The sequence below is a fragment of the Sylvia atricapilla genome, chromosome 1, assembly GCF_009819655.1.
Source record: "Sylvia atricapilla isolate bSylAtr1 chromosome 1, bSylAtr1.pri, whole genome shotgun sequence".
NCBI classification, from domain to species: domain Eukaryota; kingdom Metazoa; phylum Chordata; class Aves; order Passeriformes; family Sylviidae; genus Sylvia; species Sylvia atricapilla.
The window spans coordinates 35,921,322-35,948,026 of record NC_089140.1 but is presented as its reverse complement, the minus strand read 5'-3'; the positions used below and the strand labels follow the sequence as shown (position 1 = coordinate 35,948,026).

The following is a 26,705-nucleotide window of genomic DNA, read 5'->3' as shown; positions in this document are numbered from 1 at the left end:
TGCCCGCTACAGGAGAGATGTGGGCCTTCTGGAGAAAGTCCAGCAAAGGTGATGAAAGGACTGGAGCATCTCTCCTGTGAGGAAAGGCTGAGAGAGCTGGGACTGTTTAGCCTGGAAAACAGAAGGCTCAGAGGGGATCTCTTCAGTGTGTATCAATATCTGGAGGGAGGGTATAAAGAGAACAGAGCCAGGCTCTCTTCACTGGTGCCCAGTGACAGGACCAGAGGCAATGGGCACCAGCTGCAGCACAGGAGGCTCTGTCTGATCATCAAGGAAACTTTTTTTTGCTCTTGAGAGCAGCTGAGCACTGTCATAGGTTTCCCAGGCAGATTGTGGATTCTCTGTTATTGGAGATATTCAGAAGCCATCTGGACACTAATCCTAGGCAGGCAGAATGCTTGGTGGCCCTTCTTGAGCGTGGGCTTGGGCAAGAGGAGCTTCTGAGGTCCTTTTCAACCTCAGTCATTCTGGGATTCTGTGAGAGGATAAACTCTCACAGAGGGGTGTGATATGTCTAAATTTTTTCTTTCCTAAAGCCAGTCCAACAAGTTGTATTTTATCTGTGAGAGTTAGGATCAAAATTGGTACTTAAGTTGTTTCATTGCCTCCAGGAATAAAATGTGTCCATTTCTCATACTACGGACTCCTTAAGGTTAGTAACATTTGAGTTATATTTATTCTTCTACATATTTTTTCCCCTCAGATGCAAGGATCAGTGGAGTGACTTTTTTATTTCTGTTACCAGAAACAGATGTCCCCTGTTTTATTTAAAGAAATGAATCTACAGCCTCAGGGCTGAATACACAATATCAGTTCACATTTTGGGAGCCCATGGCATGCTGATGCTTTTGGCATTACTGTTGAGTGGCACAAAACTGTATGTTAATATGAGATCCACCAAAGGTGTTTGGAAGCCTATTTTGTGCCCAGCATTGAGATGGTTCCCTGCTCTTTTGTATCCTTTGTGGCTTTCTGACAGCAATAACTTAGGCAGCAGTTTCTGGAGCTGTCTTCCCATAAACAAACACAGGAATTTAAAATCTGTAATGCACTCTAGTGTCCACTATCTCCTTAATGGTCCAGTCTTGCTGGAATAAAGTCCTATAAAATTTCATCTCCCAGCCTGTCTACTGCCCTCTACTTTTCAGTGGACTTGTGAAAAAGGGTACATTTGTGCTCCATTTATTTCTCATTGTGTTTCATTTATGTCTCCAGCAACCATTAAAGAAATTTTACCCCTCTTTTTAGCAAATAGCAAAGCTGCTTAGACGTTGATTCTGGCAAATATGGTTGGCTGGTCCCAGTTTCTGGCAGAATATTCTGTAAATTGCTTTCAGACATAGAGATGTGCCAGAGAAGAAACTTCTGAGTCAAACAATATAAAAATTTTTAAAACTTTCATTCAAAAGGAAAAAAATAAGGAAAATGTAGATTTGACTGAAAATAAAGTTTTGATTCAGAGAAACTTTGTGTTTTAATAAGTAAATTTCTACATAAAAGGTTTCAACTTAAGAAAGATCAAATTACCCATTTGGAAAATACATTAATTAAAAAAATACCAAGAAGAAAGCATTTCTAAGGAAAATCTCAAGCAGTTTATTTTCTTTACTAAAATAATTTACAAGCATGGTCAGTATGAATCCTCCTTTCTTTGCAAAAATATCCTGAACAGAAGTTTCATGCATTAGGCTAGTTTTGATTGCACAGACTTTTTAATTAAATCAAATTTGACAACATATGCTATTGTCCCCACAAGCATGTATAAACAACTGCTTCTGTCTGTGATTTATGTAGCTAGTCTCACTGATTTGAAGTTAGTTATGAGTACCCCTACAGGTTAGAAAATTAATGTATGCCATTATTTTCAATTAAATAAGCATCTGCTGTAGTGATTTAAGAGCCTGAGTTTAAGCATACAAACTTGACAGTTCTGCTCAAGTAGAAGTGGTATATGAAAACCAAAGAGATAATAAAATAAATACTAGATAACCACACAAAGAAAACCATGCATGCAAAAATTCATTTGAAGAAGATCATGCCTTTTGTGCATTGGAGATGGTTTTTATTACCATATAACTTTTCCCTGACTGTTACTTTTTAAATTTCTTTAGAATGTTTTAAGCAAAATACTTCTTAGTTCAGACTTACCGATGCCAAACATTTATTTGGAAGTACAAATGCTATGATGAAATGTTCTTTTTTTGTTAAGCATCATAAAATGTGCCCAGAATAAGTTAGTTTGTCTGTGTACATCAGCCAGTTCTTGATCAGTATATTGGATTTGTTAGGCCTAAAGTTAAGGACATGTTGATTGTTCTCAATGTCATTAAGCTTAAAATACTTTAGTGCCTTAATGTTTCACTGTAGTTAATACTGGAGGACATATGTCTTCCTTATTCTGATGTGACATGCCAACTCAGACACAAAAAAAAGGGCAATTTATTAAATACTTCAGTGCTTGTCTAATTTTAGGGTTAGATTAAAAGAATATTAAATTTCAGATGCTGACAGGTCACATGAGCAGAGATATTTTGGAAGTATGGTTCTTTTCTTGGTTGCCTTCCTCTGACTGGCATGACATCCTGTAACTCAAATGAAAGAGCTGAAAACAGGAGAAGAAAAAATAAGTTGCCTTTTATAGTTTTTATTAGAAATACTTGCAAGAGTCTTACAATTTAGTAAAGCAACAGCTGTATGCATGAGTGGCAGCTTTGAATCCTAGAGCTCCTTATCTTTTTTGGAGTGATTCATTTCAGAGAAAAAAAATTGTACAGTGATAAAAACAGGAAGTTAATTGCTTAGAACAAAAAGAAAGACGAATAAATACCCAAGAGGCTCTGCAGTGCTTTTTCTGTCATATTACCAGCAATAAACATGTATACAGAACAGACCTGTGGGACCATTTGGAATATTTTTAAAATGTCAGTGTAAACTTCTCTTTCTCTGGTACAAAAGATTCTGATCTATGTAGGACAATAATACTTTCCAGAAACTTCTGCACAGAAACAGAATGATACCATTTGAAAAAAGACAGTAAGAACATTAAAAATTATTGGGCAGCCCTTTGAAACTGTCAGAAAGAATTTAAAAATTACCAAAATAATGAATGGATGAGACCATCAGCAATGTTTACAAAAGGATCAAAGTGACTGGGGACACAAGAAGTGTGATGCTTCACTTCACAGCAATGAGGCACAGGACTTGCTCTGTCCATCCCCTTTCCATACATTAATCATGAAGTTAATGTTTTGGCATCCCAGTGGCAAAGAAAAACATCAGACGGTCTATGTTGGGAGCTTGAGCAGCCTCATTTTCCTTTTCACTGGGAATTCCATCTCTTCATCCTGCTCTTTTAAGATAACACCATGAAATTACTGACCATCTCTGTGGAGAGCTGAGAGACCTTCACTGAACTCTCAACAAAAACATGGATGTGGATGAGACACATGCCTCTAAACCAGGCTGCTGTTTTATTTGGGAGTTTTTTGGGTGGAAAAGGTTTCTGTGTTTGGAAGATTTCTTTCCCCACTGGAATAGCTTGTGGCTATGCATTTAATAGCTTGATTCTTATTTTTGTCCGTGTTTTGTTAAATCAAACAATTCCCTATAAAACAACAAGACTTGTACTTCTCTTATTTTAACAATGTAGTATAAATGGTGGATATTTATAGCCCCTATATAATCACTATACTTAAGTTTTACCTTCCTTAAACTCTGAAAAATTAGAGATTTCAAAACCCTTAAATAAATAATCCCGTTCTTGTCTACATCTTCAATCATGTTCGGAACCATGGCAAAGGTCAAATACATACAGCCTGACCAGAGGAAGACTTAGTGAAACTATTTCACAACTGATGCTTAAAAAGAATTTAAATGAGTATGAATTTAACAAAGGGTATGCTTTGAGAGTCCTTCATAAAGGACTGTGTATGTTGAACTGTTTGTATTAAAAAGCTTATTCAGGCAGCAAAATCAAGAAGCATAATTATGTAAGTACATAACACCTAATCAACTCTTTCAGTAAGGTTCAAGTAAGTATGTTAGTGTTTCCCTGCTCACATTTCTCTTACATTTGCCACAGTGGGCTTATGCAGTCTTAAAGGCCAGCAGTGTGTGCAACAGATGGGCAGAAAGTCCCTCAGATGTGATAGAGAAACATAATAGAAGAAATAGTGTTCTCATTTGCCCATGTGTTTATTTATAACTACTTTCAAAATGCTTATGGCCATACCAACTAAATTAATGTATCCATTTTATTATTTATGAAGAAATTTTCCAATATTCTTAAGTCAACAGTCTCAACAGCAGCAGTGAGAGAAACCTTTTATCAGCATTTCTGTTCAAAGGGATAATTTCTAGTACCCTACAGCTCTTTCTGTTCTTATCTATTCCCTTACCAAGTGGAATACTACATATTTTCTCAGCTGTTCAGTGCCTACCCATCCACAATGAGTTATGCCCAGCTTTTTGCATTCCATGGATCTTGCAGATTCTTATGGATTTCATTTTTAAACTGTCTCTTGGCAGTCCCACAGTGCAGTGCCAGCAGGTGGACTTATGGAGGCAGCAGGTGGATAAGTCTCCCATGTCTTGTGGCTGCTTGCAGAAGAGATTTCTTCTCATTCCTACTTTCTTTGTCTCCAGACAGGAGCTTTCTCCATTAGTTGTATTTATGCTTCCCATCTTCCTGCCAAGGAAAAATTGGCTGACCATAAAGTAGAATTTTTTAAGAGGAAAATGTACCCAAATTATATGAAAACAAGTCCTTCTTTCTTGTGCTCCAGTAGTAGTGTTGTTTGTTTCCTACTCTGAACAGTGAGGCTGGTTCACCAAGAAGCTGTTCCAATAATAGGTTCAACAGTGGGAGCTGCTTTGGGAAATGTCCAAGCCCATGGTCCTTTGCCACTAACATCTCCAGGCAAGGTGGGATGTGGCAAACTAAGCTGGCAAATTGACTTTGAACTGTTTAAGATGGAAATTTAACCGCAGGACCTGGTGATTAGAAGCTGTTAGCCAGCGCTTCAGCTATTTCAATTGAAATTAAATATGTCTGTTAGGTTGTAGGGAGATCCTCTGAGGCACCACGTTCTATTTTCTTCTAAATTTCTATGTATTTTTTAGCTTTAGGAGACAGTAAGTCAAATATATTGATAATCATACATCAATGCAATAAAACAGCTGTTTTGCCTCAAAGTCACCAATCTTATTAGAGTTTGTAAGTCAATATGGATGGTAAATAAATATTGTTTCTATGTAAAGAATAATAAATAAATATGTAAACTACTAAAGGAAGGGTTCAAGGAAGAGGAGAGTTATTCTAGTTTGGAAGAAGAGAAATAATTGACCGCAAATTCTTGTTTCTTATATTTCAAGAAAGCTACAGATATATAATGCAGTAAAATACACATGTGCATTTATGTCACCCATATTCAAATTTAAAAACAGAAATGCTAACTCTAGAATGCTAGAAATTTGGAAGTTGGAAGAGAGTTCCTGGGTCATTGGTTATTCAGAATCTGAGCTGCAGCCCCTTTCAGTTTCGCTGGGGCTTGTTCTCTATTTTGAGGGGGAATGTTAAGTACAGAAAGGCTGAAATTCTTTTTCTTTTAATCCTTTATTATAATCTCTTGGTTCTGCTTATGTGTGCATAGCTTGGAGAAGCATCATGAGATGCCATTTCTTACTGTGTTGTTACAGAGAGCACACAGAAGAAGTAAGGATTGTACCAATGCCCAAACCCATGTGCCTTTGCAGATGAATGCCTTCTAGCATTTTAATTTATTGCCAAATTTGTCTTGGTCTCATTCTACTTGAACATTTTTATCTGTATTATAAAATTCCTTTCTTGTCTTTGATACTTGTTTTCAATCAGAGTCCTCTGAACAAAATATTTTTTTGTTATTTTATCGGTACATAACCTGATTTAACTTGGCCCCTTGGAATTGCAAGGATTTGGATATTTAGGTATTGGATAAGTGCATATTTTGTTGAGTTTTCCTTCATTCTTTGTTTTATTTTCTTTTTTTTTCCTCAGTCCCATTCCCCTACCCCTTTCTGAGAGTTGTCACAGATAAAGGTTCACAAAAGATTTGGCAGTGGCAGTTCTGTTTCAGTTTTGAAAACAGATAACTACTCTTCTGAATTTACTTCTTTGAGCAGAAGAGGATGCATTGGACCCTGAAATGTTTGGCTTTGGTAGCACTAAGTTTAGAACCTAGACTTCTAGGATTACTGTTTGCTTAGTTCATTTGTGCTTGCTCTTATGTTCTCTGATATATTTTGAGATATACAGTACTACCTGACAGCAAAATCGCAAAGCAACAGGTCAAAGTAATAAGACAGAGGAGAAAAGAGATTTAAAAAAAAAAAAGATTTCTCTAATCTGACAGAGAACCTGTATGTGCTTTAAGGGCTCTGATCTAGAAAAGCACTGAAAAAAGTATGTGACTATCAGTAAATATAAAGTCTGAACAACTGTGCCTACTAGCACTACACTACACTTGTGAAATTAAGAGAATTTTTAAAGAATAGAAATAGAAAAGGGAAGAAAGACATTCCTACTTAAGCTATCTCATACCACAGTGGAATAGCAGTCTGAGTTAATATGGTGTAAAAAAAGCAAGCATGAGCAGGAGTTAAAGTGGTATAAAATAAAACTATGCTTTGGGTTTGCTGTGCATACAGTCTAAAGGAACAAAATACAAGTTTTTAGAACTTCACACTTAGTGAAAGTGGTGTGTTTAAAATGCTTAACATTTAGGAAAGTATATTCAAAATAATAAAACCTAGGAAATCGTGAAGATGTGAAGAACACAAGACATGACTTATTTGGAAATATATTAAGCATGGAGATATTTGAATTAGCACATAGACATATAATTACTGTCTATGATTATGGTTCAGCACAGGAAATCAATACATAACCTCTGCTTCTATATACTATTATGTAGTATATATATACTCTATTTCTACTTCTACTCTACCTCTACTTCTTCTGAGATATATGAAGGCAGTATCTGAACTTATTTATGTCTTCCCTGGGTAATGTATTAATATCCACAAAATTTCATTTTGTGCAAAGATTTCACAAGTACCAAGATTCTCACTGTAAAAGTGGCAATATACATTTCACCCCTGACTTTGATGTGCTAGGTGCACTTTCATATCATTACTTAGCTCCTTCCACACAGAAGAAGCTTTCTCTAAACATCTGCAAAATAAATGCTTTATGAAAACTCTCTTAAAAATTCCACCTTGTCATCAACAACAGTTTGGCGCCATGCTGAAGCCATGTCTAGAAGACTGACTAATATAGCCATATTGTTTCCATGTCCTCCCCATATGTGTGTCTCCAGCCATCTGTTGTCTCTTGGCTTACTCCGTGAAGTCCTTCAGAGAAGCAGGATTTTTCTTTATGTTTGTACAGCACCCAGCAGAGCAAGGCCTTGGTCCTGATGAGGGACTGTGAGTGATACAGTTAAATAACAAGTTAAATTTGTAAATAAGATAAATTGAAAGATTGAGTTAAGTTCCACTGTATGTAATTCACTGCTCAGAAACAGGGAGTTCTGGTTTAAATGTCAGCGTATGCTGTACACTATTCTGGCATAGAATATAAAAATTTATGGAGGTGTCAGCCAACATTTCACTGTCACAGATTCAAGATTATAAGGTTAAATCGTGTATTTAATTCTTAGATTAGAAAATGAAATAAATTCCCACAAAATGGAAGGAGTAACCACTGTTTTTTACTCCAGGGGAATTTGCGTAAAATTAAATGAGAAAGCAATTTATGCCTTGCATCTTAATCTTGTTTGACTTGTAAACTGCTACTGATATCTGAATTGTGTACTCTGTGTATAATTTATGAATAAGAACTTAAGTACTGGTAAGACTCTTAGCAAGTCCCTGACCTAAGGATTTCCATGTATCAGTCTTGTTTTTCCCATTATTTCTTCCTCTAAATGTTTTGATACCTCATCAAAATTATTTTCTAATTTACCCTGCCAATTTTCCAAGAGCTATGGGATGTTTCCTGAGTGCTCTTACTATGAATACTGAAAAAACCTGAAAATATAAGTGGGCAAATTAATATAAGAAAAGTAGCTATTAACTACAGGAAAAAACAAACAAGCAAACAAGAAAAACCCACACCTCCTCGAGCTAAAGACATCTCTGGTGTGTAAATCTGTATAGTCTGGAAGAGTATGCCAGGCAGTGCTGTTGCATGTTTATCATGACATTCTGTTTCCTCCCAACTTCACCCAATCCATCATTGGCCAGCATCAGAACAGACCCCAGGAAGACTGGTCTCTTCTACCAGCTCAGTTCTGTCACTGGTTTGGGTTTTTTTTTTATGTTTTAAATTTCAGCATTAGTGCTTAAATACCTTAAAGACCTTTAAATACTCTTCTCTTCGAAGATTTTTCTTTTCCACTGTGCTTAGCACTTGATAGTGCTGCCAAGTTAATTCTTATTCAGAATTCAGAATAGAATTTTGCCATTTTGAGCATTCGTTAATGAAATGCTTGGACATACTTTGTTGTAAGCTTTGACAACAGATTTTGCTGTTCCTTGTCTTTGATAAATGGGTTAAAGAGACAAAAGTACAATTTTTCTTTCATCTCCTGAATAGCAAGACTGAAAACTAAATGGTATTATGAAAGAAAGGTATTTAGAGTCCTGATTTTTCAGGTTTATATTCTCTGTTTTCCATAATTCTACATTAAGCTACATGTAATGTATTTGGGAGAAAATTTGTCTAAATTCATGAAAGCAATTTTGAGAAAGAGTGGCTTCTTCCAAAACTATATGTCATCAGACCTTGTAAAGGATGCCAAATTCCAGTGCCCTTACCCAGGTCTGCAAACCATAGTGAAGCTTGTAAAGCCATGAGCTGTAAAAGATAGGATAACAATGTCAAAAGCATAAAAGTTTCTGTTCTTGACTATACTGACCACTTTCAGTTATTCACAGCTTTTTTTTTTCTGATGCTGTAAAATTTGATGAAAAATGGGGCATGGGAGCGGCATCACTGATCTCATTATGAGCTCAGGAGAAAAGGAAGGATATAAACAATTATTTCCACAGCTCTGTTTAAAGGTGAGAAGGTAGATGAAAGAAAGGGTGATAAAAACAGAAGAACAAGCTTTGCACAAATAGAGTACCCAGACCCTATAGACTGGGGGAGAAATAGCGAAGAAATGTCAAAAAATTAATCATAAAGGCATTCGTTCTCTTGGGAAAAAAAAAATAAGGAAATGTAACAATATAAGCAAAGTTCTATATGTGGATAAGAAGAAAAACAAATATGAGAAACATAAATTGTAAATCAAGTTTTTTGCAGATTCAGTCTTGCCAAATAAAGGACAATAGTTAGAGATGTGTATATGAAGACACTCAAATAGAATCTTGATTTGACTGGAGACATAAATTCTAGCCAGCTTAATGTTGTTAGTGAATTGTAAATCAATGTAGTATCACAAATAAACTACTTCTTTGTCATTCTCCTGTTAAATTCCAGATGTTAATGGTTATCTGTGAAGCTCTAAATTATCTGCAGTGTTGAAGGTGTGTAATAGTTTTTTGAGAACCCTGGAACTGAATTTTCAGAAAGTATTAAGTTGTTTTTCTGCAAGATTGCATACATAAATTTGCAGATCTTGGTCTCCCATGTCTGATGCAGTGATTCCTTTGTTTGATTTGCTGCTTGACTTGCTTCTCTTCCTCATAATACAGCTCCCAATATTAGAAAATATTGAGCTTTATAGAACATGTTGTTTGGTAAATTGACACTGATTTTGTATTTTGGTTGAATGATTTGGAATCGTTGTTTGTGTGTTTCTGGTGCTGTGTGTGTCAGATCAGCTGAAAGGGCTGTTTCAGCTGAAAGGTTGGTCCAGAACATACTGGATTTCTCCTGACTTAGGTTTGGCCTGTTGGAAGAATTTATAAGTCTCTGTTCATGCATAAGAGAGATCAAATCAGCACTGCTATATGTACATAAAATAAAAATGGTATCCAGGCTACTCATGTTGTTAGCACAATGAAATGTTGCACTTAGAGGAAAGTGCAGTGTATATTGCACTGAGAGCATCTGCACTATGCTGGCTATAAATGAATTGTTTTATCTAGTACTGCTAAAGAATTTGACATTAGCATACTGAAAAAGGTCCTTTTTCCTGAGAGGCTTTGTGATTTTGCTGCTTACCTGTACAAAGCAATCTTTGAAAGGTACTGTGAAAAGATTAGTCTTAGAAACGTTGTATAGAAGAGACTTCTGCTTAAGCTGCTGCATGGAATAAGACAATCACTAGCATTGGGTCAGATCAGTGACTTTGAATAGAAACTACCTCTTCTGCAAGTAACTTCTTCCAGTGCTGCTCTGCTCTTCTAATGAAGAATATTTTCCTAATGATCAATTTGAACCTTCCAAGGGGCAGTTTTGGACTGCAGTGCTTTCTATGTCATACGTGAAGAGTTTGATTCCATCATCTTTGTCACTTCATGTAGTTACAGACTCCCAGTAGATCCCCCTCGGGTTCCTCTTGACCAGAATAAACAAGCACTGCTCCTTCAGCCTCTCTTCCAGACCTGTAGCCTTCACAGCAGCCCTGCACAGGGCCCTCTCCAGTTCCTCAATGTCTTTGAACTGCATGGCCAAAGTGTTATTAAAGGTGAGGGCTCACAAGCACTGAGTAGAAAGGGGTGTAATGACTTTCCTGGATCTGCTGACCACATTGCTCATAATGTAACCCAGTGCAACTGTTTACATTATTCATGATAAGAGAACTTTATTATAAACAGCTCAACAGCCACTGTAGCCTCCATATCCTTTTCAGCAGATCTGAAGGTTTCTTCCCTGTCTTGGGATTTTTCTTCTCAGGTGCAGAATTTTGCACTTATGGAAATCTCTAAAACAGAAATCTCAAAAAGACTTCTCTTGCCTAGGCTTCCTATGTCTCATGGTGTTCATGAGTTTAAGTTTCGCCAGTCAGCACAGGAGCCACACCTCCCAATTTTGTATCATCTGAAAATCTACTGAGAGTATATTCTGTGTCCTTATCTAGGCTATTGATGAAGATGCTGAACAGTGTCTTCATAGCAGTCTGTTTGTTACTGTGTTCATTTCCAAACATCAGCTGGACATCAAGCTGTTGACTCTGTTCCTTAAGCTTGGGATTCTGAGCAATCCAGCCCATCTACAGTCCTTTCATTCAGCCCATACTTCATCATATTGTAAGTGGCAATGCTTTTGGAAATGTGTCAAAAGCCTAACTAAAGTAAAACTCTGTTTCATTCACTTCCCTCCCTTCATCTGCATGCCCAGTCATTTCATCATAGTCAGCAACCAGGTTGGTCAAGCATGATTTGCTTTTGATAAATCCTAGTTGACTTTTCTTGATTATTGTCTTGTCCTTTACATGTTGGAAATTGATTCCAAGAGGACATGCTCCACGATTTTTCCAAGGACTAAGGTGAGGCCAACCATTGTATAGTTCCTTAGATACCCTCCTCACTCTTGTTTAGTATGTAATTAACCTTTCTGCAGTCATCAAGGATGCTCTGTAATAGCACTGATTTTTTCACAGGTGGTAGCTAGTGGCGTTCCAACCACCCTGTCAGTTGTTTCAGCACCTATAACTGTATCCCATGTGGTCCCATGTGTTTGAGCACAAACTGCTTCTTCAGGTATTCACCGTCTTATGCCCTTCCCGCCTCCATAGCCATTCCTCTCCTTCCCAAACAGTACGTGTAGGGGTCTGGGAACAGAGTTGGCCTAAAAAGTGAGATGCAAAAATGGATTCAAGTGCTGCAGCCTTTTCTATATCATGTGTCATTGTCTTATCTCCCTTAGTAAGCAGTAGACCATTTTCCTTGAATCTCCTTTTGCTGCTTTGTATACTTATAAGATTACTTCTTGTTACCCCTTAATGTTCCCCATTAATTTTTGCTCCAGATGGGGTTTTGTCCTTCCTAGTTTTGTTCATGTGCCCAAACAGTGATTGAGTGCCTGGCCTTTGTTTCCTGTCATTGTTTCCACACATGTGCTCTCCATTTCCACCATTTCCAGCTCCATATGTGCTTTTCCCATTTTAGTTCATTAAGAAGCTCCTTACTCTGCCTAAGCTGCCTGCCTTGTCTGTATGTGCTGATTCCTCACGTATATCCTCACTTTAGGTCCCTGGTCTGTGGCAAAGTCCTCCCCCCTAGATCAGCAAGTCTGTTCACAAAGATTTCTTCCCTATCTTTGCCAGATAGACCTAAGTTATCTGTCCTCACCGAACTGGGTGCCACAATCCAAATAATTGAAGCCCAGCTAATGCCACCAAGTATGTGGTCTCCCTGGTACACTTGCTGCTCTCCAGACTTCCCCTTTTGCCATAGGATTGAAGGGAAACACCATCAGGGTTCCTGTCTCCTTCACCCTTGCTCAGCAGCCCTACTGTCACTTTTGAACTAAAATGGTTTCATATCACCCTGTCTCTGGTGTACACATGAGTTAGCAGGAAAAAAGTCAGAACATTAGGTGACCCCAAACCATCTTTTGCAACACCACAAACCGAGGCTCCATACAAGCAAGAAACCTCCCTAGCTGACAAGTCAGGGTGGAAGAGTCATCCAGCCACACACTGTCACTCATCACTTTTCCTTGGTTGTGCTCTGATAGAGTGTCCAACCTGAATTCTTTCTCTGAAGGAGCTTGTTCTTGCCCTCTGCTGCCAGGGCCCTGCACCACTGGGCAGCCCTTCTGCTGCCAGAAGTCACAAGTTTACAGTTCCCTCCCTCTTATAACTGCATGCCTCTTCTCACTGTATCTTGCCTTAGTTGCACCTTTCCTGTCTGTCACATGGAGTTTTACAACTGGAAAAATCTTGTCAACCACCTGTCAGTCACCCCAATGCAATAAAACACACTTGCCTCTTCTTACAACTCCCCACAAGCCCCTGGGGAACTACAGCAGAGCAAACCCCCTGTCAAGGGAGGTCACTCACAGTCTGCACAGAGGTTGTTACAGCACTGCTGCTGACAGCAGAGGTGGAGGTTACGCCTTGTAGCAAGTCATCATCATTTGAGTGTTGTCTGATTGTACAAAAAGCCCTGGGTCTCTTGTGTGTCAAGTGCCAAGTTAACTGTCTAGCCTGTTTGCCCATCCCACTGCCAGCACTCCTTGGTGCCCTTCCTGCAGGAGCCAGATAAGTCAGGAACTACAAGTTCATTTAGCCTTGTGCAAGATTTCCCACTTGGAAAGGAGACCTCTTGCTCTGTCTGTGACTCCCTGACCACAGCTCCCTCCTTTGTGCCTGCTGGTTCGGCTGAACACTGCTCCTCCCCATGCTGGATCCCAGTGAATGGAAAGAACAGGGGATGTAGTTTAATCAGCACTGCTTTCACTTGCCAAGAGGTACTGTTGTATAATTGAAAAGGTCAGTTTCAGACTCTGTTTGGGTGGATTCAGCTGTCCAAAAGCATTTCAAGACCAATTTACTGCAGTTCTTACCTATGAATAAGAAAAAAAAATAGTCTGGGAGACATAGAAATATTTATTATAAGAAGTTAAATTTTCTTTTTCACCTGTAGGAGATAAACTGGGGTTCAGTTACTGGCTAATGATTTTAGAATTTGATTGTGTTATTTTATAGTAGAATACTCAAATATTGTCACCTTCCCCTATCTTACAGCTGCACTTGCAGTGGCAATTGCAGTTTAAAATTTATGGTAGATTATTTCTTGCAGTCAATAGCTGTTTGTACTAGGAAAAGGTCTTCTGCAGGAACATCCTTTGAATAGAAATGTCAATGCAGATATGCTTGTGTAGGCTGTGACAAAACTGCAGACTTTGAATGAGGTCACTCAGCTACTCTAAACTGGCAAACGAATTTGCCAGTTCTTTGAGGTCTAAGTGATCAAAGTATGAGGATAAGAAGAAAAAGGTGAGGGTAAAAATATAAAGAAATAGCAAGGAAAAAAATTTTTCGTATTTATTAAGTGTAAGGAAAATGTATGTGTGTAAAGAGTGATACTGCTACATCTTGCAAATGCTACAGTTACATACTTTTTATTCATCAATTTCTTATGGATTTATGATATATTAGTGCAAAGTTTCCTTTACTGGGTTCTGGCTTGGTTTCTGATGGAGATTAAGATCACTTACACTTTTAAATCAAGACTGACTTTTATTTTTTTATTCTTGCTGATCAGTTTTGAGGTTTTTTAATTTGAAAATTAACTCACACTCTAATGCGCAGAGTTGATCGCCATCAAAGAAGACTGATAGAACTGCAAAGCTCCAAAGAAAAACCAGGCTAAAAAGCTACTTTGTCTTTGAATACCTTCTCTGAATACCTTCAATTCAGTTGCATACTTAGACAAAAACCTGCTTAATACTGTTTGTAACTTAGCTTTGAAAGAATTTTTCCGAAGGAGTCTTGACCTTGCTCTGCAGTATGGTCTTCAAAGTCAAAACTGGTTGGATTTCTAAACTAGCAAACAAAGGCATTCAAAGAGGAATTCTTAGCTGAGGTAGTTCTCATTGCTTAGTCAGGGCATGTGGCTGGATACTAATGCTTCTCCTGGGTCTTAAAATAATTTTTTTTGTATTCCTATTTTCAATTAAACTTGATGCATATTTTTAAACATAACTTGATAATTTAGAATAACTACTTTATAGTATGTTTTGTTAAAAATAGTTTTCACCTAAACATTATGTATAATGGTGTCTAAAAATGAAGTTAGCTGTGCATAGGATTAAATACAGATAGAGGATGATGTGTTACAAAACTGAGTGTGCCAAAATATATGGCACTAAGGCATCCTTGAGGTATGATATTAGGTCTCATGAAATAAATGTCTTGAAATTTTATAAAAAGCTTTCAAAGGAATGGCTGAGGAAATTACTCTGGCAGAAATTGGAATTTTTCTCATTTGCTGAGTTTTTTCAGCCATTGCTGTGGTACTGTGTCTGCACAAGCAAAATCAGGTAGCTGGTCTATAAAAGAACTCTGAATCACTAACCTTTCTGAGGGCAATGTAGACAGATTTTTCTTTAACTCTTTAGAAGGAAAAAGAGTAGTACTTACAAACACTGAAATATTAAAACCAAACCGCATTTCCATGAAATGACAAAATTTTCCAAGAGTAAAGGAATAGAAAAAGTTAAAAAAGGTCTAAGCAGGTCAAGGATTAACCTACTACTTTTACTCTGCATTATAGAAATTTTGAGGATTTTAATGCTAATAATCTCTTAATTGTAGGAGGAGGAATTAGAGGCCCAGATTTCATTCCTACAAGGACAGCTAAACGATTTGGAAGCCATGTGCAAATATTGTGCAAAGATGATGAACACACATCTTGGTAAGTGCACTACCTTGTATTAACCTGTAAATCTTTGCAAAGGCTCTTCTTGCATTTGTATTAGAACTAAAACAATATTTATGTAGTACAGTGCATATTATTTTATAAGCCATGATGAAGATTGAATTGATGCACTCAGTTGTTCTATCAGATGCTGCCAGCCACCGTATCTTTATCCTGTCATACTTTTAAACTTGGGAGTAGGATAGCCACTGATGATACTGAAAAGATGTAGAGAAAATTTCTAAAAATTTTTAAAATTTTTTACATTTTTAAAAATGTAAATTTTTAAAAAGATTTCTTGTATTGTAACAGACTTGCTGGAGCTCAAACCATGTGAACTTAACAGACTTGAAGTCCATTTGCAGTTCTACAGTCCCACAGTGATTACTTGATGTGTGCAGCAATAGTTGTATAAGATTCATATGCTTTCATTAAATGTAACATTTTCATAATCTACTATTACCTCTGATGTGTTAAAATGTTACTGTAGGCTGGATAGCTTGTAATATTTGTCTCAGAACAGGAGAAATATAGTAAGTTAAAAGTCAGTACATTGGGAAAAGAATCAGCAAATACTCCAGTCTAAAATTCTGCCTACATATTGCCAAGACAAACAGAGAATAAACAAAAAACTTCACTCAGATCGAGAGTAAATATTTTTAACCAGGTTTTGATAAAAGTGGTGTTTTCAAACTGTGTTGAACTGAACTCTAAATGTTAGTATATTTAGTTATGTGAAAAGGCATCATTGTTGAGAAATCAGGGCAAAACTGCAATAATTTTAAGATTTATTTATGGCCTGCAATGTCTGAGCAAAATAAATTAAAGTTGAATATTTCAGTGGGTAGAACTAGTGGATATCTAAGGGTTCAGAAAACAGAGAGTTCAGATGTGAAAACCAAATTGTTTTTATTTTTTTTCTTTTATGTAGATGTTTTACTAGCCACTGTTCTAAGCCTAGGAAAAGTTACAAATATTGTATTGCTTGAAAATTGGGAATCACAGCCTTGAAAAGCCAAGTCTAAACCTCTAACCCTGGCAGCTTTAGTCTGATGTATTGTATTGCTTTTGTGAAGGTACATGACTAATGATGAGATTAGAAGCAAGAAAAGGGATAAATTATTAGCTGCTGAAATGATGGGGGAAAGATTGCTGTGTCAAGAAGAAAAACTGAGGTTTCTTTCCTCTAGGAGGGAAGACAAGGCATGTTTAGCAAGGGTATCAGTTCCAAGCATAAACATTTCACCAACTATAGCTGCATGACAGATCAGAATAAACCCAGACAAAGCTCCTTGACAGAGGAGGGGAGTCTGCCTTTCAGCACTGGATTCATGAACTGAAGGGATATGACCTGTGATCATATTCAGGTGTTACATTCTTTTTCCCAAATAGATTGGAAACAAAAGCATTTAGGGCCACAAGTGTCCCAGGGGCACTGTGGTTTGTTACCCTCACAGGACAAGGAAAGCCATCCCTTTTAGAGCTGTGGCTGTGGGGTATGGTGGGTGCATTGTGACACCCCTGCAACCCTCTCAGAGCCTGCCAGCCTAGTCTCTTCCATGTCTGCTCCCTGTGCTGCTTCACAATATTCCTGCATGTCTTGTCTGCATCATGGACTATTAACTTTATAAATTTGTCTTACACTAGTGTGTTTATATCCTGTACGGTTTAACAGTTACGTGTGATAAACAGTACAGGAGAGACAGAGACACCACCAACCTTCACAGCCTCTACACTTGTAACACATTGATGAGTTTAGTTATGTCCAAATCAGCCAGCAGATGATCCACATGAAAGCAGGGGAAGAAAACCCACCGCGATTCTTGCTGATGTGCAAAATCCCATCTCACTTGAAATCTCTCTGTCCATGCAGCACAAGCCAGCCAGCTGTGCAAGAAAATGCATTCTCTGGTGCATCACAGAACACTCCCTGAGGATTATTTCCGGAGTCCATACATTGCTCAGGGCTTCAGAGAAGGGCAGCAATATAGAGCCCAAGAGCATATCCAATTATTTCTAAAGGAAAAAGTTAGCAGGGGCTGCTACAGCACCTGATCTGGCTCTCCCTCAGGTATCCATTTACCCATGAAAATGGCTTTGTTTCAGAAATTGCAGAGCAGATGAGTTATATCACTCCTCTTGTAAGCTGTCAGAACACTTAACTTCAGGAATATTACTTCTTCCTCTGGGGCTGAATTTTTCTGACTTCATCACCCACCTATTTGCTCATGTAGCATTTTTAATAGCAAAGTTGAAAATCTTCATTTAACTTAGCTGTATGCAGTGATAAAGTAATCTCTCAGCACTGTCTTTGCTAAGTAGAACGCTATGTTTCATTTTATGTTGGTTACTTTTTAGACCAGATAATTTATGTGGTGTTCCTTTGAATTCTTCAGGATTTTCATATGTCTTTTCGAGTGAGTTAGTTGTATCAGGATATGCTGTACCAGCACTGGGCCCAGAAAAGTGGTTATTTAGTACAGAGAAGGTCATCTCTATACTCTCATGTGGCATTGCTCTTTTTAAACATTTGCAATGCAGCATCACATTAGTGCTCTTTGATACAGTGATAGTTTGAGGTGATAATATGTTATGACCTTTAAAATTTGGTGAATCACAGCTTTCTAAACAGAGGCATTTATCTTGTTGGTAAAATCAGGAAATGTTTATTTCACATGTGTTCCTTGTATTTGATGATATTAAAATTCACTTCTTGTCATTTGGCATTTTAGCTGAATAATTCAGGTAACTCTGTGATGTATTCAGTTTTCTTCTGCCCTTCAAACTGCGGACATAATCATCATATATTTAATAGTTGTCTAAATTGTTGATAAAAACATGCAGATATATAAAAGCTGGGGAGCCTTACAAAACTAATTCTTCCAGCAAAGAGTTAAGACAATATTTCTATGAATTACAAATATGTCAGTCAAGCAGTCAGGCCTGCCTTTTAAATTTGATAAAATTAAGGTGCTTATTCTTAAAAACCTCCCTTTTTTTTAATTGATGTTGTGAACCTTTCTTTTCAGATATTATTACTCAACCAATATTTTTTTTCCTGTATGATGCATATCCAGTGATCATTTGCCACCAAATTATCACAGTATCAAACAATTACGGAATATCCTTCTCGTGGTTTATAATGAGACAGCTGAGCATTTTTTGGCTGATTTCTCGGGTTCTTTCCCTTACAAGGGGGATCCAGATGACAGTCAGGTGCAGAGTTGCTTCATGACAGAGACAGTGTGTCGTAGCTGAGAAATTATCAAAATAACCATGAAATTATCTATGCTGTTCTGAATATGAGGGGTAGAACAGCAGATTCTATTTTGTTCATACATTGAAAGATGCTTTCATTAAATGTTTATCTCCTCCTGTAAATAAACCCCACAGTCTACAACATGGCAACGACATAATTAGCTGCTTGTAATATCAGGGCATGTTACCATGGGAATGAATGATGGTTCTGAAATATTGCTTCTTAGTGCTATGGGTAGAAATTAGAAATAGGAGTTTCATTATTAAAATGGAGAGAAGTCATTTTTTGATCTTTGTCTTAGGGCTGTGCATTAGGAAGAGATTTACTTTTCTTCCCTCTCTCCCTTAACCACTAGAGCACTGCTCAGGGGAAATTGCTTTTAATACCTCCAAAAACAAACGTAAAAATTTAGATATGTGAAGTGGCATTACAGGGAAGCAGATTTTGCTGTTGCTTCCACCTGTTTTCACAAGCTTGTCATAGCTTTCAAAAAAAAAAAAAAATCCTGAGTTCAATTTTTCTATTATTGAAATGAAGATACATCCAAACTTGTAAACCTGTCATGTGGCTTTGTTCACTAAATAAATGCAGAATATTACTCAGCTAATAGTGAAAAAGTATAGTTGCCATAGCTATCACTGCTCCAGCATCATTACAGATACATTTTCTTGATGTTACTTTCTCACAAGCACTAGCCTTTTTCAGGAAATAATATTGTCACTCGTGATAGCAGAAATACGGTAATATTCTTTAGCATTTTTCTTTCTGGGAGATACTCTACTGTTAGTGCATATATGTTCCTCAAGGCTCAATGATTCAGAAAGTCGCAATACATCATAATACATAATTGTAATGGTATTACAGTATTATTACCTGTCATAATGTTACTTCGTTTTTGAAGAATTTTGGTTGTTTCCTCTTTTCTTGCACTATGTGAAAATAAAAGCATGAAGCTAGCAAGTGCATTCAGAAAAAGATTTTTCCTGCTAACTGGTAAATGTGACATCTGTCTGATATCTTAAGACTAGATAATGAAAAACATGTCTTAAGAGACATGCACACAAACAGCACTCAGAGGGCCTTATAGTATCTGCTGGAAGATTTCCTCTCTTGTCCTTCATATCATACATGAGACTGAATTTGAGGTGTTTGTTCAACATGAAGTCAGTCTGGAGTGTCTCAAAGAGCAAAGCTTTGTTACATCCCAGGCTCAAGCCTGTTAAATGGTAGTTCAGGTGACACTAACTAATGACACTGTCATCTGACACCATCTGCTGTTCTGGTATCTTCACGGTTTGGACCATGTCCACTCCAGCCCACAATTAAAGTGCAGCTTCTTAAATTAAATTAAATTAAATTAAACTTCTTAAATTAAAGCCCTGAAGAAGTATCAGCCCTCCAGGGGCAAGTATCAATATGAGCGATTGTGAAGGTTTTATATGAATATGCCAGTTTTGTTCCAGAAAGAAAAGTGCTGAATTTCAAAGTGTTGTCTCTTTATATGGGACAGGAACCAATCCATCACTATTATCTGAGACAGAAGAACCTACCATTTGTTTCCAACAGAGACATGGTTTTCTCCAAGTGTGGGAGATTTACCAAATAATTACACATGTAGCGCAGGAAGTCCTTCTCATGAGAAGCAATTTAAAGGAACATTGGTTCAGTATTAACTTGGATGTGAAGATCTTTATATAGAAACTATTTTTTTGATGGGCAATTCATCAGCATATAAAAGGAGAGAAACTATGGTCATTCCCCACTTGCTTTTGCTTAAGGGCAGCACTATGTAAATGTAGAAGGTTGCTTCCCCAGCTAGCTGAGATTCAGCAGCAATTTAGCTGCTTTTTTGCTGCACAGAGCCTCAGCTAATAAGCCCTGAGGATTCATACCAGTTCTGCAGAGTTAGCTCATAGGATTCTGCACAACGCCCTAGAAATATGTGCAAAGGTACCCTATTATACAGAGGAAACATAAGTCTGCCTGGTTTTATTAATTTCACCTTCATACCGTTACTGCTTAACTTGAACCAGCTGCCAGAGGGAGATTCAGGTGGGTCTCAGAAATATGTTGCTCAATATCCAGGTCTTTAAATCACTTCTTGTCTTGGAGGCAACATCACAAAAACGTCTTAGCTCTGACCCACATCTAGCAAGTTTATGCTTAAGCATCATGGCTTCACTAAGCCAAAGCAAATAAATCCTTCTCTGAGCTACCCATACAGGGCTGTTGGCTTTTTCTTGTGGTACATTTTCCAATTTCACTAGTGCTATCTGTAACATGTTGCTGTTCCTTCACCAGTATTCCAGTACCTCTCTGCCTCACCATTGTGGATTATGGAAGGGGTGTGGAAAAGTGAAGTTTTCATCTCCCATTATTCTAAACACCACCAGCATCCTGCCTTTGGAATGGCATGTCAGCTCTCAGCTTTCATAGGTAGCCTGTAAAAAACTTGTATTTATTTACAAAATGCCCGGAAGTTATGGCATCATGGTAAGAACAAAAATGAAAACCAATCTTTTGAGTTCTTTGGATGGGATCACAGGACATCCCTGCCACAAACAGCAAGCAGTGCTGGCACTTGTATGATCACTGGCACTTCCTGACATCTCCCAGACAAATATTATTTGGCAGACTTATTAAAAGCAGTTCAAAGCCACCTTTTCACTGTGATTACTGCAAGCAGCATGAGCAAGGAAGAAAAAATATAAAAATAAAGAAATAAAAACTTACAGGATATTGCTGCTAGTATAATTTTAGTTTTGTCAAATAGTACCTTTAAAGCTTTACTTAGACTGATTTCATTCCTCCCTCTTAACAGTCAGTGCAATTGTTATAAGGATGCATTTTATTATAAGCATCATTTACAGTGGAGAAAGGAGAGGAGAAAGTTGATTTGATGCTCAGTATTTAGGGACTGACATACTGCCCAGTGTAGATCTGGACAAAATGCCTGTTACATGTATGCAAGATAGTACTGAATTCTTGTTTTATGTGTCATGGGGTGAGATGAAAGGTTATGACATTTTTGTAAGAATGAAATGGAAATTATTTTGCTGCCCTGTGTTGAAATGAAATATGTCAGCATTTGTTGAGGAAGTAAATGCATTAAATGAGTTCTCTTATGCTTGGGACATAAATAAAATAACCCATGTTTTATAAATCCAGTGTGATTAGAAATGCTATCATTAAAAAAGGCCACATCAAACACAGGCCCTTGAGTCTAAGGGATTGCTGTATTTGATTAGGAATGATGTAAAATAACCTATAAGAACAGCATATAAAGAAAGAACATTAGCAAATTTCTTAAGTCAAATGCAGGAATATTTACTGGGAAATGAGTATTTGTTGTATAGCATAATATACAACAAGTATTGTTGTACAGACTTTCTTTCAGACTGTCACTTCTGGTCATTTTACAGATACATATATTTGAGATATATACATATTTGTATATATGAAGAATAAAAGTGTACTTCTTCACGTTCCATGTATTTTAACCACCTTTTTGTCACTTAGGGGTAGCTCTTAAGGTCAAAAACAACTGGTTCAACTCAGAGCAAGCCTACTTCCTTTCTATAACAACTGTGCCAGTCCTAAAAGTCCAGCTGTGGTAGGCACCTACAGATCCCAGTAGTCTGAGTGAAAAGGAGATTAAAATAATGAAGCTTACACAGCCCCTCATTAACTGATTAACAACTTCCCTTGCAACTTTCAGTGAATTCCCATTGCGTCCTCCCTGCTGCTCAGTGAGTGTCTCCCTTATACTGAAGTACACTGACAATCCATGCTTTCCTTTCCAGCATCTCTTAGGCAGTGGTTTCTCTTCCAGTCCCAGGTTTAAGGGAATAAAAGCAAAAGTGAAATTTTTGTATGATTAAATTGTTATTTTCCCATTATTTCCATAAATATACAGGTGTAAGGTATATGTTAAGCATAATCTGCTTACTGTGTGTAAATTCGAGTTCACAGTTAAGGATTGTGTCTTTGAGCAAGAGATGGGCAAAATGACTTTATGACCCTACCAATCTCCTTCTTTGTACATCTGAAATTCTGTGCCTTGCTGTGAGTTGATGACTGGTAATTTTTTACTACTGTTTCTCTGATGTCATAAGCATTACCAAACTTAAAATACTGATAAGGTGTTGGTGCTCCACATGAGGCATGAATCAGAAGTATAAATATATCACTTGTATTCAACACCATATAAATACATCATTTATATTCAAATAAATGTTCTAAAGAATGCAGTGTTTCACAGATAATTTCATACTTTAGATTTTTAGGATCTTTAAGTTCTTTAAGACTCAGATGTTGCTAAGTGATGCTTTTAATATAATGTGTAATTGTTACTGTAAGTGTTGGCATTCGCAGTAAGATAGGTAAATGAAGGTTAAGCTGCTTAGCAGTGTTGCCTTCATCAACACTTAGATCACAAACACTATTGTTTTAGAAGGGAATTTAACTTCTCTCATTTGTATTTTTAATGTTGGAAGGAAAATGCAGTAGTTAGAAACATCCTGAGTTTCATTATTAAACAGCAGTATCACGATGTCATACAGCATAGTCTTTCTAGAAAGGCCACAAATCAGTGTTAAGGTCTAGAGTTCATTTTCGTGCTCATCAGACCAAGTTCAGGTAGGAAAGCAGTATTTGTTGTGGAAAGAGAGAAAGATTAATTATCAGAAGCTAGAATCCCAGTCTGTCCTTCTAGCCCCTTAATGTCCTTGAGAAGGCAGTCTTGCTATCACCAGTATATTGTGCAGGGAATGCTGGAAACTTTTTCTGTGAACCTGACTTCATAAAGACAATCATGTTTTAAAGACAATCATAGAAAAGTACTGGAATATGAGTCCAGAGAATTGGCTGTGTGTTGACATATATGGGAACACTGGGATATTTTGGCTGTCCTCTTTTGGAAAAATTAAGAGGTGTAGTAATACCCTCAGTTCTATCCCTCCTCCTGCCTGCGATGGAAGTGAGAAGGTACTTCTGCATTCTGAGTTAGAGCTCTCTTCTCAGTAGTTAGAACAAGGGTGAAAAAAGTCGATTTAACATGACTCTGGCACTGTTGCTTGTTCACAAGTCATTGATCCGGAGCTAGTAGTAGAAAAGCAGCATTCGTAATACAGCTTGCAGCTATTTCGAGTTAGCTCCTCTCAGCAGGAGTCATCTTCCTGGAAAGGCCCCACAGAGACCAGCTTAAAATAGAAATCATTAGGAGGGAGATGCACTGCAAAAGCAGCAGTGCTGGAGAAAACAAGGAACCTCAGAGAAGTTTGGTTTCCTCTGCTTCTCTCTGATTTTATGTCAAGTGTGTTTTGTGCCTTCATCTGGCAGGGTGTTTGTCTCCCACCTCCTCGGTGGAAGGGAAGAAGTGCAGATTTATCTTCTGGATGGATGGGCATGAAGAGATGCCTGAGGGGACCTCGTCTACAGCAGACAACTTTTCCCATTCATTTGGTACAGCTCCGGCTGGGTTTCTTGCAAAATCTGTATTGAATGCAAACAAAATTTTCAGTGAAAGTTACTTAATTTAATAAGCCTCTAAAATAATTATGCCAAGCCTAACAGCTTTTCCACATTCAGAGAGGAACATCTTGAATAGCCCCTTTCCCTGGCCTGGGAACTCGGCAGTGACTGCTCACACAATCATGCAATATGGAGCATTTCAATTGTCAGAGAGCATAAGCTTTCTCTAATTTTCCTGCCATAAGCTGCTTTTGTCACTATAGATAGCATGTCTTCAGTTTAAAATTTAGCAATTAATTTAGGGGAAGGAAATAGAAATCCTGATTTTTTTAAAAGTTACTGCTACACTGAGTGTGCATGTAAAGTGATTCACAATTACTGTAGGAGCAAGAAATGAAAAATATATTTCATCCTTTTTTTTTTAACTGTTTCAACTCTTGCTAACAAACTCACTACCTGCTAAAGTGTTTCTCCATATTTTTAAAAAAATAATGTGAATGCAATCATTTGCATGTTCCTGCTCTGTAGCTGTAGTTGGATTTACAGTATATCAAGGCAGCTGATCACAGTCTCACTCAGGAAGTAATTATTGATTTACTGATCTAGTATCTATCAAACTTAAACGAGTCTGCTCATTTAAGAACAAGCACCCAAAATTAATTCTAATCCATTATGTAAAAGGCATCCTTTGAGATGTGAATCTGGTTTGAGGGCATCCATCAAAGTGGATAATGTTGACTTCTGAAGACAACAACTGGTTTAACATCTCCAGTATTTCTGAGGCTTAGTCAGGGTCCCAGTCAGGCTATGACAGTTTATTTTGTGATAGTCGGAATCAGGAAACAAATCCAGAGTCTTGTAATGGCAGTCTTGTATCTCGTACATCTCACAGCAGTGCTCTGACCACCAGGTGAGAAGTTGCAAAATTCACTTCTTGTTTTCCACTACTAAGAACTTCATTGAATAAAGAAATATTGTCTTTTTCTGCAGAAAACATTTGGCGTCAGCCAAATGAAATCTTGAAAGAAAGAAAGAAAAAGAAAAAAAAAAAACAAGGCAGTCAGGAATATTTGACCTTAATAACCTTAGTATTATATGTACAATAGGATTTTGATAACTTTTGAATAACAACAGCTATCCCAATAGATGGATATTTATACCACAGAATCAAACTGGACTCAGTTTTGAATAATATAAAAATTACATAATTAGTTTGTTTGAGTCATTGTATCAGTGTGGTTTTCTTTAAAGGTAGGAAGGTGTTTTCACTTCCAAATGGACATCTGCAGGGTTTCTTAAAGATAGTTACTTTTTTATTAAAAAAAAAAAAAAAAAAAAAAAGCAGCTGTGAGGTACTGATAAAGAGCAGCAGATAAGGAAAAAAATCAATATGTGACCAATTCATTTATATACATGAAGCACTTCTCTCAAAGTACAGTAACATCTCCTATGAAGGAAGAATAATTAAATTATACATCTCAGCTTAAAGTGAAAGTCCTTCAGCTGAGTAATGTCATATCAAATATGCTTCCTAGCACTCTTGAAATTTTCTCTTTTGAAGTATTTCTAGTTGCAAGGGTATCTTTTGAGAAATAAACTTTTGTCTGCACTTGAGAGGTTATTTTCCTGCTTCATCTCAACAACTGACTGCCCTTTGAGGTCCCTCCCAGCAGAGGGAAAAAGCTTAGATGAGGGTCCCCCCAATGAGGATGCTGTGCCCTGGAACAGCCATTCACAGGAAAGCAGCTGCAGAGCACATACCAACTTTCTTGCCATCCCTCCTCTTCTTCACACCTCTCATTTCAGTCCACCTGGATTTCAAAGGGTGGTCCTAGCAGAAGGAGGTGGTCAAGGAGGCACTCATACAAAATCACATTGCCTGTTCGCTTCATGCATCTAAGAGGTTTTTTTTTTTTTTTTAATTCCTCCCTACTCATTAGACAGAGAAGAATGAGCACTGGTAAATTTGGTTTTCACTTATTTGAAAGTTTAAAAACTGCATTCAGAGGAGATGAGAGCAGCAGATTAGAAGCCATATGCAGTTCAAGGACATATTTAAGAAAAGATTTCATTGCCAATTCCACAAGGAATTCTACCTTCCTTCTGTTTCGTTGCATTACAGAAGGGCATCCCAATTTGCCTTTATGCCTCACTTGGCATACTTATTGGCTGTATTTCCTACCTTTTTGCTACTAATCTTTTTTCCTCTAAAACTAGTATTAAGATCTGGCATTAATCTTGCTATAGTAAATATATGATGATACAAACGTTTTTATTAATTTTTCCTGCTGGCTTACTGTCATATTCCATTATTAAGTGTTTAGAAATTTCTCCATGTACTGGCTCATCAAACCTGGTTACAGCTGGGTTTTATAGTGATGATAGATTCTTTTCCATATTTTTTAAAATACTGGCTTAAAAACATCTCTAAAGAACAGTAATAATAGTAGAGTATTTCCACATTGCGTGGAATATCTTTCAGCTTTTGTTTACTTGCTTCTGTTGTCCCAATTTTTTAGATTTCCTTCCTTTAGTCTTCAGCAGGTTGGAAGTTTGCTTTGAATTATTTTCTTGGTCCATCTGCTTAGTCGGTATGCATGCCCAATTTTTTTAATAT

At 37.3% G+C, this 26,705-nt stretch overlaps 1 protein-coding gene across 3 annotated transcripts in view; it reads left to right on the top strand.

Annotated features, from left to right (window-relative positions):
- The window catches only part of TBC1D5 (TBC1 domain family member 5), a 316,602-nt gene that overhangs the window by 277,199 nt on the left and 12,698 nt on the right, over positions 1-26,705 (top strand). For all 3 annotated transcript variants that reach the window (XM_066319616.1, XM_066319630.1, XM_066319620.1), the window contains one exon: positions 15,255-15,354. In XM_066319616.1, the coding sequence (XP_066175713.1) occupies positions 15,255-15,354 (100 nt within the window). The remainder of the gene's footprint in view (positions 1-15,254; positions 15,355-26,705) is intronic.